Genomic DNA, 18,391 nt, shown 5'->3' with positions numbered 1-18,391 from the left:
CAGGGATTAAACCAGGGATGGCCACATGCTAGGCAAGCACCCTACCCATTGTACTATCGCACTAGCCACAGAAATAAACCTAGATAGAAGACATTTTCTCTTCTTACTGGGTTTTTGAGCCACTTTCCTGCCTTTGACATAACTTAAGAGATAGGTGACAAGGGATTTTTTTTTTTTTTTTGGTGAAAGAGTGTTAGAAAATAAATTCTCTCACAGCTTTTCAAGCAAATTTAAAACAAAAATTTTCCTTGCCTGTGAGGTCCTGGACTCAGTCTCTGGTGCTATGTAAATAAATAAATTTTATAAATAAGTGAAACAATTTTAATTTGGGGCTGAGGGATGATACTCAGTATAAAGTGCTTGCTTTGTACTCTTAAGGTGGAGACCCCAGCATCACCCCAGGCCCTGTGATCTCTGGCCTGCAGTCCAGTGTGTTGGCCCTTAGCACTTCCATAACAACAAAGGAAAAAGGTGGGGCCAGAGCAACAGCCCAGTGTGTAGGGCATTTGCCTTATTCTGCAAAACCAGGTTCGAGCCCTATATGGTCTCCTGAGAACCACCAGGAGTAATTCCTGAGTGCATAGCCAGGAGTAAACCTTGATCAGGTATTGCCGGGTCTGGCCACAAAACAAAAAAAGAAAGGAAAGGAGAACTTTTTTTTTTAAGGGGTGCTTTCCAAGCTATGCAGAGGGTGTTTGGGAGTTAGGGGGCAGTCCCTGAGTGTTCAGGGCACATTCCCAGCCAGGCCAGAGAGCTCACTATAGGTGCTCAAGGATGTGCTGTTATTCCAGCCTTGCAGTGTCAATGAACTTCCGGGCCATCGTGCAGGGGAAAAAAATGTTTTAACTCAAGAAATAAAAATTGGCATAGGTCACAGGGTGAGGATGAAGGCTGAGCTTGATTTGATCCCTAGTACCACATATGGTCCTCTGAGCACTGCTAGAAGTGGCCCTTGAGCACTGCTGGGTGTGGCACAGACTACAGCTCCTCCCTCCCATTAAAGATGGAATTGTTGTTCAGTATGCATGAAAAGATGTTATGTTGTTATTTTATTTTTCAAGTTTGCGGCACCAGAGAACAAATCTGGGGTGGTCTCACATATGCAAGGCACGCACTCTGCACTGTGCCACATTCCCAAGGGCAAGGTGGCTCCCAAAAGAAAGGTTCCTTTTTGTCAGTGTTTCACTTGGGGGCCACCACTGGGATGTTGCTGGGGGTGCTCTCAGAGCTCAGGTGCTGAAGATAGAACCTGGGCCTTCCATGTGCAAAACATGTTCTCTGGTCTTTTGAGCCCTCTCTCTGGCCCCAGAAGGCTACTTACTGTTTATTGGTCATTAAGTCTGCCTGGTACATCTGTAATTGGTAGCATGAATGAGAATGGGACATGGTTTTTGTGTTTTATAGGGCTAGCTACCGCCAGCAGTGCACAGGGGGCCAAGAGCCACCCCTGGTGAAGCTTCGCCCAAGTGGCGTGTTGAGAAACAGTTTAGTTCTCTGTCTCACTGGTGTTTGGAGCCACTAGAGCCAACCCTAGTAGGTCATGAGTGTATGTTGGGTGGGTGGGTGGGTGGAGTCAGGGAGTGACATGTTTAATTTCCCAATTAAAAATAAGTTGAATCTCCTTGAGATTGTTTGGACATGGTTGTAAAAGTCCCTGATAATTGACTTTTCACTTAAAAAATAAATGCCTGTTTCATCAAGTGGTATTGCTCGAGTAGAAACAGGAGAAACACCCTTCATCCTCCCCTTGCCCGGATGTGCTCTGAATCATCAGATCATCAGAATAGCAGTTATTAAACTGGCACTATGTTAGAGCAATATACAACATTTTTTTTTTGGTGGGGAGAAGGGGTAGGGGGGTTGTTGGGCCAAACTCAGAGGTTCTCAGAACTTACTTCTGGCTCTGCACCCAGGGACCACTCTTGGTGGATTCAGACAACCATAAGGGGTGCTGGGGATCAATCCTAGTCTGCCACATGCAAGGCAAGCGTCCTGCCTGCTGTAACTCTCTAACTCTCTAATATGCAAACTTTTGAAAAATTCACCCCACCCTGCCCGAAGACAATATTATACACTGTTGTTATTTTTAAAGGGACCCACCTAATGGTGCTGGGGGCTACTCCTGCTTCATTTCCTAGCACTACGGGGAGTTGGGGAGCCAGGGATAAACCTGGGACTCCAATATGCAAAACATGGCTTTCAGCCCTTGGCACTCTCTTCTTAGCCCCACAAATCTTAAACTCTTTGTTTTTTACAGTGCATGAGACCGAACCCGGCACCTCACACATGCAGGGCAGATGCTCTACCACTGAGCCACATCCTCAGTCCCTGATAATTGACTTTTCACTTAAAAAATAAATGCCTGTTTCATCAAGTGGTATTGCTAGAGTAGAAACAGGAGAAACACCCTTCACCCTCCCCTTGCCCGGATGTGCTCTGAATCATCAAGCAGGGTTTTTCACCTTAGAAAACGGCTCTGAGTGAAGAGGAAGAGGAAGAAAAGAGATGAATTAATGGTGAAGCATTTTCTGATCTAAAGAAATGCACTGCTTGGGGAGAATGCATATAATTTTTAGATACAGAAGATTTTACACATAATTAATTGGTTCTGATCTGTATTATTAATTAATATATTGCTCCCTCAAAAGGAAATTTAGAGCAACTAGAACACTTTTTACCTTTAAGAATTTGATCTTGGGTTTTTTAATTTTTCTAGTCTTAGGAGGAGGACACAGTGTTGTAGGAGGTTTTGAGCGTTAGGAAAGACTTTGGTACTTTGTGGATTGTTATCACTCTGCAAGACCCTTTGCAACTTCCTCCTGCCGCCCACAGCAGAATACGGAAACCCTGCTGTATCAGGCAACTTCTGCAATTACAGACAGTCTCAATTAAAGGAGATCCTCCTTTCACTCTCCACCCTTCAGTCTTGAGACTTTCTTGTATTTAAACAAAAATGTGTTCTTTATGGTGGAATGCCAAACTGAGCCTTCATCTCCCCTCTCTCTTTGCTGCCTTGCAGTGCTGCAGTTGAAGCTTCAGCAGCGTCGGACACGGGAAGAACTGGTGAGCCAAGGGATCATGCCTCGTAAGTACTGTTCTCTCTCCTTGAGATTGTTTGGACATAGTTGTGTGTCGTGGTTCTCTACAAGAAGCATCTAGTAGAGAACAGGAATGTCAGGTTTCTTGTTTTACTCTCATACTTTCACTATATTTCATCGATTCTCAGTCACTAATAGTTAATTGATTGGCCTTAACTGATGAGTTCAGTGAAATAAACAGCATTAGGTTAAAAAGTACTGTTGAATCATCCTTCACTTTTGAATTGTACCTTTTAAGGGTTTCTATGCCCTTTACACTGCTTTTTGTGGACGGACTAGATCTTAAACTGGGATATTGTAAAGAAGTGCTAACTGACATGTTTAGCCCTAGTGTTCAAGAGTTTGGGACGAGAAAATACCTTTCCACTTGGTATAAGAACAGCCTCCATTGAGATCCCCCAATACCCTGAAGCTGGAGTGGGTGTGAATGTATATTAATGGAATTATTAAAGCTATTAAATCATTAAAGTTATCACAGGACTGGCCTTTTTAAAAAACTTATTTTGCTTTTTAATGAATCACTGTACGATACACCTTTACAAAGCTGTTCATGATTAGGTTTCAGCCATGCAGCATTCCAACACCCATCCCTCCACCAGTGTACACTTCCCAGCCAGTGTCCCCAACTTCTCTCCTCCCATCAGCCCCCTCCCCCCCCGCCCTGCCTCTCTGGCAGTTGCTTTTCTTCTCTGAGGACTGGACCTTTTTTTTTTTTTTTAATTTTTTGGATCATACCCAGTTATGCTCAGGGGTTACTACTGGCAGTGCACAGGTGAACCATATGGGATGCCAAGAATCGAACCCAGGTCAGCTGCATGCAAGGCAAATGCCCTGCGAACTGTGCTATCACTCCAGCCCCACAGGACTGGACTTATTGGGGACCACAAACTTAGTAGGAACCAGAACCATATCACCTAGGGAGAAATGAAACCAACTTTGGAATTTTATGAACAGTTTTAGAAAGTTGCTTTTAATACAGCAGTGTAAATTGAGTGAGGAAGCTAAAACCAGCAAGATTTTGCTCCTTTTGACATTTCTTTTTGTCATCATATGAAAGCTTAGTCCCTTCCTCTTCTTTCTTTACTCTTTGTAAAGAGTTTTGTTACTTTGTTACTTGGATACACCCTAATGAAGTGAAAATAATGTCATACAGCAACTTCTAATTTCAAAGTGGGGGAACTGAAGTTTTTCACTTTAACTCAGTGTTTGCTCACCTATTGTCACTGCATTCTCCTAGTTCTCCTTTGCATAAATATTCTTTCAAAATATCTGAATGATTTGTGCCATTGATACAGCAAGATAAATCTGGCTCCTGCTCTCAGGAGTTTTATATTTAGAAGAAGACTATTAATAAACAAGGAGGCAAAGAAACAAACAACATCATTTCACATCATAGAAAGTGTTAGGAAGGTCAAGTCATTGATGGGTGTGGTAAGAATCGGGATGACAGGGTATCTCTGTGGATCAGACAATTAAAAAAGGTCTTCCTGAAGAGTAAATATTTGACCTGAGAGCTGAAGGGTGAGGCGCAGTTAGCCATTCAGCAGGAGAAAAGAGAAAAAAGGGAGAAAAAAAAAGCCGGTATGAAGGCCTAGCGACAGACATGCTTCAAAACAAGAGAGGGGTTGAGGGATAGTATAGGAGGTAAGGGACAAGGTGCGGGCCTTCTAAGTGACAGCAGCAGCAGCGACCCTGGTTCAAGTCCCTAGCACCACGTCTGGTAACCTGAGCATGGGGGTGGGGGGTGACATAGTGAGAACATTTTCAGTCTTTGGGGGCAGTGAATTTTCAAGAAGGCTGGGAAGCCATCGAAGGCTTTTGAGCAAATGAAGACGGGGTTTATTTTATCATGACTTTGATTTGTGAGAGCTAGCACCGTAGAGTGAATATAGGAGTCTGAGGTCTGTCTCTGTCCTTAGCATCATCCAAGGATTTAAGTCTCAAATTCATTGTTTTTTGTTTCTCATGATTATTTATCCACATGATGCTGTCTTGCCTCTGTGAAGGTTCCCCACGCCTGCGCAATAGTGTCAGGTAGAGCAGCTGGCTTCTGCAGTACATCAGGAATGTGATCAGGTAGGGCACTGTGGTACTAAAACATTACAGATCTGCCCATCTACAAATCTTTGCTAAGGAACTGGCCTCCCAAGCTCTCATCTACCTGTCCCAGACACCAAGAACACCACGTGTGCAGCATCTACATTATACCCAGGATAGTCCTAGATGCTACCGGGGTTAAGGAAATAAAAGATCTGATACCTGTCCTCAGACATTTAACTCTGATTAGGTGAAATTTAACCCAGACACAAAATAAAGAGCAATTCAGTAGAGATCAGTGGGGTGCTTACTGTAATTACAATACCAGTAATTAGTAATTCACTGTAATTACAGCACTAGTTGGAGAGCGTAATGCTGCTTCTCAAGATCTGTAACGTGTTCAGGATATTTCTGTACCCAGTGCCTGGTAGTGAATGAATGAGACAGCCAGTTGTAAGGGGGGTAGGTGGGAGGGTATATGTATCTGACAGAGGGTGCAGATCCCACTCTGTTGTGAACTTGTTGGAACTTGAGGTGTGAAATTTGAAACGATATTCCTGTTCTGTCAGGAGCCCAGGTTCTAAAATGTTCTGAATGGGAGCTGGAGATAGTACAACAGGTGGAGTGCTTGCTTGTACACGATCAGCCCAGGTTTGATCCCCAGCACCTGATATGGTCTCCCTACGCTCTCGAAATGATTCCTGAATGCAATGCCAGGAGTAAGCCCTGGGCATCACAGGGTGTGGCCCCAATCCCAGAAACATTAAAAAACATTCGAAATATCTAATTGTGTATTCTGGGTTGGTCTCTAAGGCTGTGAGGTGAGAATCGCTGCCCTTCTGTAGGAGGAATGGGCATACCTGCTCTGAGAAACGCAGTCTCTCCCCTCATACCAGGAGCCACCTTCAGCTCTGCACAGTCTTAGTTTCCAGGTTTCTTGTGAAGAAAGTAGGTAGAGATAGAAAGTGGCAGGAGAGATAGTACAGCGTGTAGGTTGCTTGTCTTGCACCCAGCTAAGTTGATTTCAACCCATCCCCCCCGCGAGAACAAATAAATAAAGTAGGTAGCAAACTCTCTGAGTTTGAGAGAGAATACTGAAGTCTGGAAGTACTTGGGTATTACATTTCCTGTGCGTGTATACACGGGGATAAGCAGATAGGGTCCTGGCTTAGAGTTTGAGAGAGAATACTGAAGTCTGGGAGTACTCAGGTATTATGTTCCCTGTGTGTGTATACACAGGGATAAGCAGATAAGGTCCTGGTTCCCAAAGGGCGAGGCTGCTCTTTTTTTGGTGAGTTTTCTACTTTGTGAGAAGCTTTTCCTCCTCCTCATACCCTGTGCTCACTCAACAGCCTATAGAGTGAGTTGTTGAGTGAGCTTGTTGGCTTGTTGAATGACCCCTTCCCGCTGCACTCACCCCCCCCCCCCCGGCCCATCACTGCCAATTCCATTTTACTCCATACTTTTTAAAGAGAATAAGGGCTGGAGTGATAACACAGCGGGTAGGGCATTTGCCTTGCACGCGGCCAACCCTGGTTCGATCCCCGGCATTCCATATGGTCTCCTGAGCACCGCCAGGAGTAATTCCTGAGTGCAGGGCCAGGAGTAACCCCTGTGCATTGCCGGGTGTGACCCAAAAAGAAAGAAAAAGAATATAAGAAGCTTTGGAGAAAATAATAAAAGATCGGCACATTATTATTAATTATTAGAGATTTGGAGACTTTGAAAGATATATCTTGGGGCCAGAACAGTAGTACAGGTGCTTGGTAAGGTACTTGCCTTGCACATGACCGACCCAGAGTTTCATGCCTGGCATCCCATATGAGCACTGCCAAGAGTAACACCTGAGCATCGCCAGGTATGGCCCTAAAAGCCAAAAAGAAAAAAAAATACCTGGTTTGAAGTTTTTATTTCTCTTCCCATCTTGTTGTCCTAAGGAGTTTCAGAGAAGTGAATTTTATTTGCTAGTCAAACAACTTAGAAGATGCAGTCGGGGCCTTCGAGCTAGGGGAGAGGAACTGTATAGTCACTGTATTTATACCGTCTGTTTGTGCATTTATGTTTTGCCAGTTCTTATTCTAGATCTGAGAAGACAAACCCACCTATCCCATTTCCATATTTATACACAGTTCCTAAGTTAGCCTGACTTCTTGTTCTAACATCCGAGTAGGACCTGATGCCTTCAAGAGCTTCTTTGCCTTTGGGGTTTGTGCTTCTGTACATCATTCTGAATTTGGGCTATTAATCTCGGGCAATCAAAGACTCTCTGTCTCTCTCTCTTTGTCTCTCTCTCTCCCCCCCCCCCCCCGTTCATGGCATCTTAACTGTGGGGTACAGAAGTTGCTTTTTGATGTGTTTTTAAACAGAATCATTTCCCAGAATCCTCCCATTCACATCGTATAAACATATGCCTCAAATTTAACACTACCAAATACAAAGTGCCAGATAGCAGAGGTTTACATATTCCAGACCTTAAGCTTTCTTTAATGGTGTCGGAGGCTCTGCATATCTTGAGGGAGAGGAGAGACGACATAGATAGGAAGCTGATGTTTAAATACAAATATTAAGCCAGGAATACCGCTGTATCCAGGATGAAGACTAATAGAAGAGAGGGGTTATACCTGGTACACTTTGTTCTCAAACAAAACCTCCCCCACAGCCTTTCTTTCTGACATTTAAAGATATACGGGGTCAAAGGGTTAAGATGAAAATTAAGAAAAATATTCTGGCAATGAGAGCTGCTGCAGAGAAATAGCCTTTTAAAGGAAAATGTGGAAGTTCCCTTGACCCAGAGCTGTCTCTTATAATCTTTCTGGATCTGAGACTAAAGACCTTATTTGTCTCTTCCTTCTCAGCCTTTTGTTATTAGTGACTCCTTGAGAGTGTGTTTCTATTTTTTGTCTGCTTGTTTCATTTTGCTTTGGGGGCACACCCAGCCAGTACTCAGGGCTTTTCCTGACTCTGCCCTCAGTGCTCGCTCCTGGAGGGCTTGGGGGACCTTACGGAGTGCTGGGGATTGAACCCAGTCGGTCGCATGCAAGGCAAGTGCCCAACCCACTGTACTATCACTCTGGCCCTGACTGATATGTTTTGGATGCTACATTTAACCCTCTGATCATGATTGCCCCACATGCACTAGGTTACCTTGGCACCATCACAAGCACATGAATTAATCATTATCTTGCAGGTTCTTGAAGAACGTCATTTCTTCTGTGGTGTTATTTTTAAAATTTAATTTGTTAATTTCATTGTTAGTGGGGTGACATGCTTGGTGCTGTTCAGGCGTGATGGTGCTTGGGGGCCCCCAAGGTCATACCCAGTGGTGTATTGGAGGCTGTGGTTGCCAGGGATCAAACCCCGGGCCTCACACATGCAAGGTATGTACTCTTAACAATTGAACACCTGGCCCTTGTTTCTTCCTTTTCTTTCTTTGTTTTGGAGTTATACTGTCACAGTGCTCAGAGTCATTGCTGTTGGTGCTGGGGGAATCATACAGCAATCAAACCCAGGCTTCCTACAGGCAAAGCATACACTCAGCCTGTTGAGGTCACTGGCTCTATGGTCTTTTCATTTTAAATAGAATTTCTGTGCGTTCGGCCTGTACCTTGGTGATGTTACCATGAAACTAGACTAGTTCTTGAGTTGTGTGTCCTTGAGTATTGTATGTAAGATCTGCACACAAAACTGCAGGTGCTTAGTGAAGCTTTGGTTATTTAATAGCTTTTAGAAAATTGGTTTTGGGTTCTCGGTGTTTTGTGTTCATGCTGTTCCTTCTAGTTCCTTCTGGTATGCCATCCTCTTGCTGGTTTTTTCCTTGAGGTCAACACCAGTCTCTCATTGCCTCTGAGTCCATACTGGTCTGTCTCTTGAAATCCATCACTGTCTCTCTGGTTTCTCGCTTGTGTCTGAGTCGGCCACTGGGGCTCTGTGTTCTGCCTCTCAAGGCTTGTAGCCCAACTTTTTTTCCCATTGCCTTTCCTTTGTTCACAGGCCCTGTGTGCATGGGTGAGAATTACTGCTTTCCTGCTGTCTGCTGGGCACAGATGAGGAGTCAAAGAGGAAGTTACCCAGCCAGCTCTCCCTTTTATATCTTCCTGTTTCCCACCCCCAGCCGCTTCCATGATCTTTTTGACTGGCTGCCTCTTCATTGGGCAAGATTTAAAAGGACCAATTAAATTAACTAGATTATCTGTTATCCCTCCTTCCCTTCCCCTTCTGTCACAGTGACACTTGCCTCAGAATAGTTGGGAGAATTCTAAGCATATGAGGACAAAACAAATCAGAGAGGCAGAAAGGTAGAGGCAGTCCAGTGGCCTCTCAAACTACTTACCCCAAAAGGTACTCAATCATGTAGCTGAGTGGAAAAATTAACAGATGAACCACTAGTTTCGACTGGCTCATAAACTATAAGTAGATGATGCCTATTTCCCATTTGTTTTTTCGCCTTACAAGCAGCCAACATGGCCAACCCGAGTTTGATTCCTCCGCCCCTCTCGGAGAGCCCGGCAAGCTACCGAGAGTATTCGATATGCCAGACACAGTAACAACAAAGTCTCCAATGGAGACGTTACTGGGCCCGCTCGAGCAAATCGACGATCAACGGGAGGGCCTTTACCTTTTTATAATTTTATTTATTGAATCACCGCGAGAGCAGTTACAAAGCCTTCGGGTCTAAGTCTCCGTCATACAGTGAAACACCCGTCCCTTTACCAGTGCCCATTCTCCACCACCAAAAACCCCAGTATACCCCCATCCACACCCTCCCCCTACCTGTGGGGCAGATGACCTCCACATTACTCTCTCTCTACTTTGATCACATTCAGTATTTTGACACCAGACCCACCATTATTATTTGGGATTTTACCCCAACACTCAGATCTGCCGAAAAGGCAACAGTAGAAAATTTGTTTTCTGTTGCTTGTTATGAATAACATATGATGTCACGCAGCTGCAGTAGTGGCTGCGCGATTTTGAAATTTTGAAATTTTAACAATTGAATCTGGAGGGATTTCTGCCAAAACCTGCTGGGTTCAGAGATTTGTTCCTGAGTCTCTGGGATCATGGCTGTTAAGCAGCTTGATCAGGAGCCAGAGAGGCCGATCGTGGGCGGTGACTCAGGGTCTCATTGGGATGGGGAGGAAAGGGCCGGCTCCACCCCCATCCCATAAGGCCCCACGTGTCTTGTCACTGTGGGCCCAAACATGACTGTCCAATGGCCTTTGGCGGATGGCAGCCACCGAGCCGCCAAGAGGGAGCATCTTTTCCCCTCTGGTGGAGGGACAGCATCTTTTCCCCCCTGGAGTGGCCTGGCGACAGTAACCTACTTCAGGGTCCAGACACATTTCTGCTAAAAGCCATGGGTTTCAAGATTTGTTTCTGAGTCTCTAGTATCATGGCTATTAAGCAGCTTGATCAGGAGCCAGAGAGGCCGTTCATGGGAGGCACCTTGGGGCCTCGTTGGGACGGGGAGGAAAGGGTCAGCTCCACCCCCATCCTGTGAGGTCCTGCATGTCTCGTCACTGCAGGCCCAATCCTGACTGTCCAATGGCCTGTGGAGGATGTCAGTCACTGGGCCACCAGGGAGAACAGGCCAAACATGAAACCTATTCCCACCTGGGGTGACCCATCGCCAGTAATCTACTGCAGGGACCGGATGCATTTCTGCAAAAAGCCACTGGGTTCTGAGATTTGTTTCTGAATCTCTGGGATCATGGCCATTAAGCGGCTTGATCAGGAGCCAAAGAGGCTGTTCATCGGTGGCGACACAGGGTCTTGCTGGGGTGGGGAGGAAAGGGCCGGCTCCATCCCCATCCCATGAGGCCCCGCTTGTCTTGTCACTGTGGGCCCAAACCTGACTGTCCAATGGCCTCTGGAAGATGGCAGCCACCGAGCCGCTTAGGAGGTGCAGGCGGAGGGACAGCACTCTTTCCCCCAGGGGGTGACCCGGCGACAGTAACCTACTGCGGGGTCTGGACGCATTTCTGCCAAAAGCTGCTGGGTTTCAAGATTTGTTTCTGAGTCTCTTGGATCTTGGCCATTAAGCAGCTTGATCAGGAGCCAGAGTGGCCATTCATGGGCAGCGACTCAGGGTCTCGTTGGGATGGGGAGGAAAGGACCAGCTCCACCCCTATCCCATGAGGCCCCACGTGTCTCATCACTGCGGGCCCAAACCTGACTGTCCAGTGGCCCCTGGAGGATGATGGCCACTGGGCTGCTAGGGGGAGCAGGCCAAGGCACGAAACCTATTCCCACCTTGGGTGGCCCAGCGCTAGTAACCTACTGCAGGAACCGGATGCATTTCTGCCAAAAGCTTTTGGGTTCTGAGATTCGTTTCTGAGTCTCTGGGATTATGTCTGTTAGGCAGTCTGATCAGGAACCAGAGAGGTCATGCCTCCAATTATAGAGCTAAGCCGAAGGTGGTTTGTGGGTGTGTCTCCCACATATCTAACTTTTGGCCGTTTACTTTCTTGGTAAACTTTGCCCCAAGTTTTTGGGGTCTGACCAAAGACACAGCAGCAATTTGGGGGTATCTGGAAGTCTGAAGGTGCCATCAGGCTGCTGATGCACTCATCTCACAGGTACAGATTGACCTACTGGCGGCACCATACTACCCCCACCCACCCCCCCATTTCCCATTTGAACAGAAACTAATGGGTTCTAGGGGGCAGGAGTGATAGTACAGCAGATAGAGCTTTTGCCTTATATGTAGCTGACCCGGGTTCAATCCCCGGCATCCCGTGTGGTCCCCCCCGCTCCAAGCACTGCCAGGATTAATCCCTGAGTACAGAGCCAGGAGGAACCCCTGAGCATTGCCAGGTGCGGCTCCAAAATAAAGATTGAGTTCTAACAGTTCTGTATTTTGAATAACCTTTGTCACATCTAGACTCCCTCACCCTTCAGTTCTCCTGGTGGATTCCTTTATTACCTTTTCCCAGGTGGTGTTAACTAGGTAATCTGCATACACAATATGGTCCTCATAATCTGTCATCTTACTGCTTCCCAGTTTGTCTGAGTATCTCCTGTTTATCTAAAGCAATGTCTACATCAAGAAGAAATTTCTTCTAAACCCTGACAAAGAGTTTTTGATGACTGCAGGTATCAGAATTGATTACTATTATTTCATTTTTCTCTGAAGCTAAACTTTTTCTCATTAAATTTTTGTCTTTTGTAACTGGGAAATTGTTATTTATCGCTGTTTTAAAATCTTGCTATTTTTCATCAGATGTATGAATTGATTTTCAAGATACTCTTTCCTGAATACATCTGATTCATGTCCATTTTGATAAAACTCTTAAACCTAATATTTAGTCTGGAGCCTCTGATAATCCTCTGATAAGGCCTCAATTTCTTAAGAGTCTGTAGTTTAACTTTGTCACTTTCAGGTGATTGTTACTAAATAACCGGGATATAGTGCCATCTTTCCCTCAAGTTACTGTGAATTCAAAGAAGTAGCCTCTAAGCTAATCCTCTCTAATGGCACGTTTAGTGTTAATAGAAATCTTCTATTAACTCCCCACTCTTGTGTTGTTGAGCATTTGGAATATGGCTGAGTGAGAGTACAGTGCGTAAGGCGCTTGCCTTGCGTGTGGCCAACTTGGGCTCGATCCCCTGCATCCGATATGGTCCCCTGAGCACCACCAGGAATGATTCCTGAGTGCAGTGCCAGGAGTAACCCCTGAGCATCCTCAGGTGTGACCCCTCCCCCCAAAAAGGAATATGGCTGAATTGAGTGAAAAGCTGAATTTTTCATTTTAATTGTGTGACCAGTGACTGTTGTGTTAGAAAGCAGAGTTTTAGATCTTCCTCTGCCACTTTGAAGTCAGTGTGACTTAATGAACAAACAAATGCCACCACCTCTTTCTGAGGCCCCATAATTATAATGCCTAACTAATTTGTTTATAGATACAAGCTTCAAATTCCCTTCAAGACTGAAGAACTATAAGTCACTGTATAATCAGATATCCATCCTGGCTTCCTAGATACCTTTTTTCACTTCATTTATTGTCCTAAAAAGTTGGCTTTGGGTACTTAAAGAACAAATTTGTGGGAGAGGAGACTCGGGACTTCAGAAGCGGGTGTAGCATTTGGTTGTATGTTTCACCAAGTACTATATAATAAAATGATAATTGACTCTCTATTAGATCATTAGATGGGTGTGGTGTGTGTTAGACATAAGTAGGGTAGACGTGTGTATCAGAGAGATGCTTAAGTTCAAAATATCTGACCCCTCAGGCCGGAGTGATAGTACAGCAGGTAGGGCATATGCCCGAGTTCAATTCCCAGCATCCCTTAAGGTCCCCTGAGCCTGCCAGGAATAATCCTTACGTGGAGAATGAGGAGTAAGCCTGAGCACTGCAGGGTGTGGGCCCTGCCTAACCCCCCAATTTTTTTTGACTCCTCATAGCTTAGCATTTTGGAGTCACTGTGCCTATTGATATTCATGTTGTATCAGATGTGTAACCTTTCCTCCAAGTTTGGAGTCTTTTTACCTTCATTAGGTCAAGAACTTGTATTCTCGGAAGCTTGCATTTGTAAGAAGAGCTTTAGCATCCTTGAGTTCACTTCTTCCCTTCCTTTGTTTTGGTTTATGGCAATGCCAGCAGTACTGAGGCTACTCCGGGTGCACTGTAGGTCAGTCCCGGGGGTGCTTTGGGGACCCTGTGGTGCTGAGGGTTGAACTAGGCCTCCTGAACACAAAGCATCTGTACTCACCATGCGAGCCTTCTCCCTGGCCCCACACTCATTCTTGGCTTGCCTGCTGGTTTGGGTGGGGATGATAGTCCAGGTGCCAAAACAGGGTTGGTGGCAAGCTGGAGTACCAAAACAGGGTGTGTATGAAGCATATTTTCTCACCATTCATTTGGATTCTTATTTGCCCCATAATGTGTGGTCCCTTCCCCACATTCTACCACCCAGGCTCTCTCTGTGAGTCACATGAACTCCATTCTGGTTTCCATTGACATTTTCCCTGGAACTGTTGACAAAGCTGTTGGCTAATGGTCTGTGTTTCGAGATTTTTTTATAGGCATTTTGGTCTAGTAGCGAAGACAAAATATAGAAGTCAAATTCAACAGCCTTTTACTCTCAGCTTTTCACTCCGCACACAAACTGTCTCCTTCAGAAGGGGGATGGCATAGGGGAAATGTGAGCAGGGATCACAGTGCCTCTCCAGAGGGCAGAGTGCTTTCACTTTATGCAGTGCTTGCTCTCCTCAGTCCTGCTGTCTGCTGCGTTTTACACAGGAGGGCCTGGGCTCAGAGGCTCATATGACTCGCTCACTGCTGAGAATGGGGAGCAGGTCTCTAAGAGGCCCTGTCTCGTTTCTGAAGGACTGTAGTCTAATGGAAATTATTGACACAAGAATCTTGTGGTGACTGTTTTATTTTTGCCCTCCTCCTCCCCCCACCCAGTGTTTTCACCAGAATTTCAGCTTTAAAAATACCGAAAATTGAAAAGAGCAAATCAGTATCAGTGAAGTAAGGTGAAAGTTGGTTAAGTAAGTCACTTCTTCATTTTTAAACTAAACTATAGTAAAACTGTTTCCAGGATGCTGCTCTTGTCTGCTGCTTAAGAGGCTTCTCATGTCAGTCATAATAAACCTTCAGTTAAGTCTCTACCAGGTAGTGGCACCGAAACAGTCAGCAGAGTTAAAATTTTGAATTAAGGTCTTGAGAAAAGTTACTAAGACTTGATGAGTTGTGTCTTTTTAGTCACTTAGCCCCTGATGGTGAAGATGAACAAATAAAGACCCTTTCTCACCTTGTGCACTAGGGAAATGTGGGTAGGTCTTTGATTTTTGGTGCAACCAGAGAAACAGAGATTAAGGTCTGGGAACCTGCATTTCAAAACAGTTCTTGCACTCCAGGATGGTTCTTGAGCCACACGTGGATAAACGAAGGGCCAGGGGCTGCTGCTCTCTTTGCCCTTTTCATTTTCAGTGATAGCATAGAACATCCTTATTTTCTCCTTCTGGCAGAGTTTTAGAATTAGAGGATAGTCCTATCCACAGGGGACAAGATTTGGCAGCCTTCTAAGACAGGTGAGGCTTCTGCATATAAGATGATGTGGTAACCACAGTTTATGCTCCAAGGTTGGGAAGAACCTGTCTCACCTCCCTCTTTTGGGGGGAAGAGGGCAGTGCTCAGAACTTACTCCTGGCAGCACTAAGGTCTCTCCTTTACCTGCTGACCTTATGACCCAGTTATTAGTCTGGTAGGGTTCATAATAAATTGCTTGGAGCTATGTGACAAATGTCAGTGTAGGGCTAAGGAATGAGGGATATGGCAGAAGGCTTAGTGTGCTTTGGGAAAAATTTGATGATACAATGTTCCCTTTCTGCTGTGCTGATAGGAAGAGGAATCTGAGCTGTTCACCTCTGATATTTCTGAGATTCCATCAGAAGTGCTCCCTCTCTCCCATTGCCAGCACTAGAACGGTGACATGGCAGCCCTTCTTCCTAAGGGAAGAGTGAGTAGAGGAGGACAAGGATGTATGAGAGAGCAGCTTAAAGTCATTAAGCCATTGTTTGGGAGGGGGATTATCAGGGGTGTAGCCTTTCTCTGCCGCCACCATGGCCCCCACCTCTTTCATACAGAAATGTACGGAAATGAAATTGGAATCCGGGGGAGCAGGAAAAAAATAGCCTGGTCTTCATTCTGTAGTTAATTTGGATGTGATTTCAGGCATGTGGAAATGTGGAAAATGAAACGTAGAAATAAATATCAAGAAGCTCAAGTAGATGGTACTTATTAAACTATGCATTTGCCAGAGTGAAAACATACCATTTTCTAAAATCTTTTTTGTGTTACCCCCTGGAGCCAGTGGCAAGCTTTATAGCCATAGTCGTACTTTAGTATGGTTTCGGGTCAGCAGGTGACAATGCCTATGAGGCCCATGTCCACCCACCCTATCTCACAGCTCTTGCATCCCCTGTTACCTGTCTCCTCCCACTCTCGGTTCTTTCTCCTGTCTTCTGGAGGGCTCTTCTCTACTCAGCTTTGTCACCTTATTAGAGAGTCTTTCCCTGACCACTCTGTAAAATGCGCCAGCACTCTCCATCCCCCCTACCGCGTGTTCTGTTCCTTCAGAGCAGCACCCCCGCCGCGTTATGTTTATGTGATCTGTTTTTCTTCCAAGAGTGTGAGTTGCCAGAGTGTGGATTTCCCAGAACCAGAACAAGCTGTGGCAATGTGGACAATTTTGGTTGCGATGAGAAGTAACTGTTGAAACACTGCGGGTGTGGAAGGAATGTTGGGGTACATCTAGCCGTGCTCAGGACTGGCTCCTGGCTCTGTGCTCAGGGATCACTCCTGGTGGGGCTCAGGGCACCATATAGATTGCTGAGGTTTGAACCCAGGTCAGCTGCCTGAAAGACAAGTACCCACTGTACTATCTCTCCGGCCTGTCAACACATCTTAACCTCTTGGGACACATAAATCTCTACTGCATGGCTTCACCTTGTAACTCCTCTATTTGTTGAAGTTTCTGCCTCCACCAAGCCTCTGGCCCATGTGCCCTATGTACACATGATTCTCTGGACCCTGAGTTTGCCCGTCCTGTCCACTATTCCCATCCTTTTCCCGTCTCCTCATCCTCTTTTGTTAAGACTGGCCCTGGAGATCAGCTCTGCTCATGCCATCCCTGGGCCTCCTCGGTCTCCTTTCCCAGACTCCCATCCTTTCCTTAAGATTCAATCTGGAAAGTAGATAATGTATCTGTCTCTCTGTGTCTCTGACTCTTGTGTATCTCTCTTACACACATACCCACAGTGACACACGCTCTGACACCCCACTGAGCATCTCTCCTTTAGATGTCTCCCAATTAGCTCCATGTTCTCCCTGAACCAAATTGATCAGTTTCACCCTATATGAGCTTACTTCTCTTGTATCCCATGTTAATATGCAACCACTTGCCCAATTACCCTGTTTTATTTTTCTCAGAGTAGCCTCTTACTACCAAAGTAATCTTGTAAAAGCACAGTTCCCAGGGGTGGGCTCAATGGTTGGAGTGCATGCTTTGCATGAAGGAGGTCCTACTTGATCCTTGGCATCATATGGTACCCTGAGCACTGCCAGGATGAACCTCCAAGCAACGACAAGCCAGGAGTAACCCCCAGTTTTGTAGTTGTGGTCCAGAAAGCAATGTCTAGTATTTTGCAATTTCCTGTGTGGAAATTATTAATAGATACTTACAAGTATTTAGATTAGAGGTTCCTTGACCTACTGCCCTCTTTTTGAAAAAAGAATGAATTAGTGCTGCACTCCCCTTGAAATCTACCTTTGAGGGAACAAACAAGAAGTGTCTCCCATTTGTACCTGAGGCCTCTCTGGATTGATCCCTCCTCAGGGGAGGGGATGGCAGTATAGCCCACTTGGGGGAAGCACTGCATTAGACTAATGGTGCTTAGGGAACAGTACTCTCATGAGGTCTCAAAATGTTACCCTACACTTCACATATTAATTACAAGAGGGAAATGCTGCTTTTAAGATGTAGACATCTTTCGGCACTATAGCCTGGTCAGTGGTTGATAGCAGTTTCATGAATCTCCTGATTGTAATGATAGTAGGAGTACGTGGGTAATCTACCTTCCCAGAATCCAATCATGAGGAAACAAATTCAGAATAGAGGACATTCCGCTGGGTGTGACCCAAAAAGCAAAAAAAAAAAAAAAAAAAGAGGTAGTAGCAAACTAATGCTACTAATTAAGAATCATTAATTCTTAATTAAGTCTTGAATTGACTGGTCCAGAGTGATAGTCCGGTGGGGAGGGCCTTGTATGCTGTCGACCCTGGTTTGATCCCTGGCATCCCATATGGTCACCTGAGCACTGGAGTAATACCTGCATGCAGAGACCCCTAAGCATCGCTGAGTTTGATTCCCTCCCCCCCACCCCCGAAAAAAAATAAAGCAGTGAATCTTGCATTGGCTGGTGTAGGGAGGATGTTCAGTCAGATGTAAGAAACATTTCGGGTGGGCCTGAGAGAGAGTACAGAGAGGTAGGCACTCGCCTTGTATGAAGCCAAGCCAGGTTTGATCCTCAGCACCCCATAGGGTCCCTTCCCCAAGCCATGGCAGGAGAGTTCTTGAGCACCACCAGGTGTGGCACCCCCAGAAGGGAATGAAGATACTGACATTGGGGGACAATTGAAGAAATTCGAATGTGGACTGTTAGATTTTATTATTGAATTTTTAACTTTTATCAGTATAAGAAAGGTATTCCAGCTATGTAAGAGAGTAATTCGAATTTCTTCTACTTA

General features: G+C 45.4%; 1 protein-coding gene across 1 annotated transcript in view; it reads left to right on the top strand.

Annotated features, from left to right (window-relative positions):
• Positions 1 to 18,391, top strand: part of MRTFA (myocardin related transcription factor A) — a 128,867-nt gene that overhangs the window by 86,192 nt on the left and 24,284 nt on the right. Inside the window, exon 3 of the mRNA XM_056137475.1 lies at positions 3,020 to 3,085. Within this exon, the coding sequence (XP_055993450.1) occupies positions 3,020 to 3,085 (66 nt within the window). The remainder of the gene's footprint in view (positions 1 to 3,019; positions 3,086 to 18,391) is intronic.

Source organism: Sorex fumeus, unplaced genomic scaffold (genome assembly GCF_029834395.1).
Source record: "Sorex fumeus unplaced genomic scaffold, SorFum_2.1 ptg000125l, whole genome shotgun sequence".
In the NCBI taxonomy this organism is placed as follows: domain Eukaryota; kingdom Metazoa; phylum Chordata; class Mammalia; order Eulipotyphla; family Soricidae; genus Sorex; species Sorex fumeus.
This window is presented reverse-complemented; position numbering and strand designations above follow the sequence as displayed.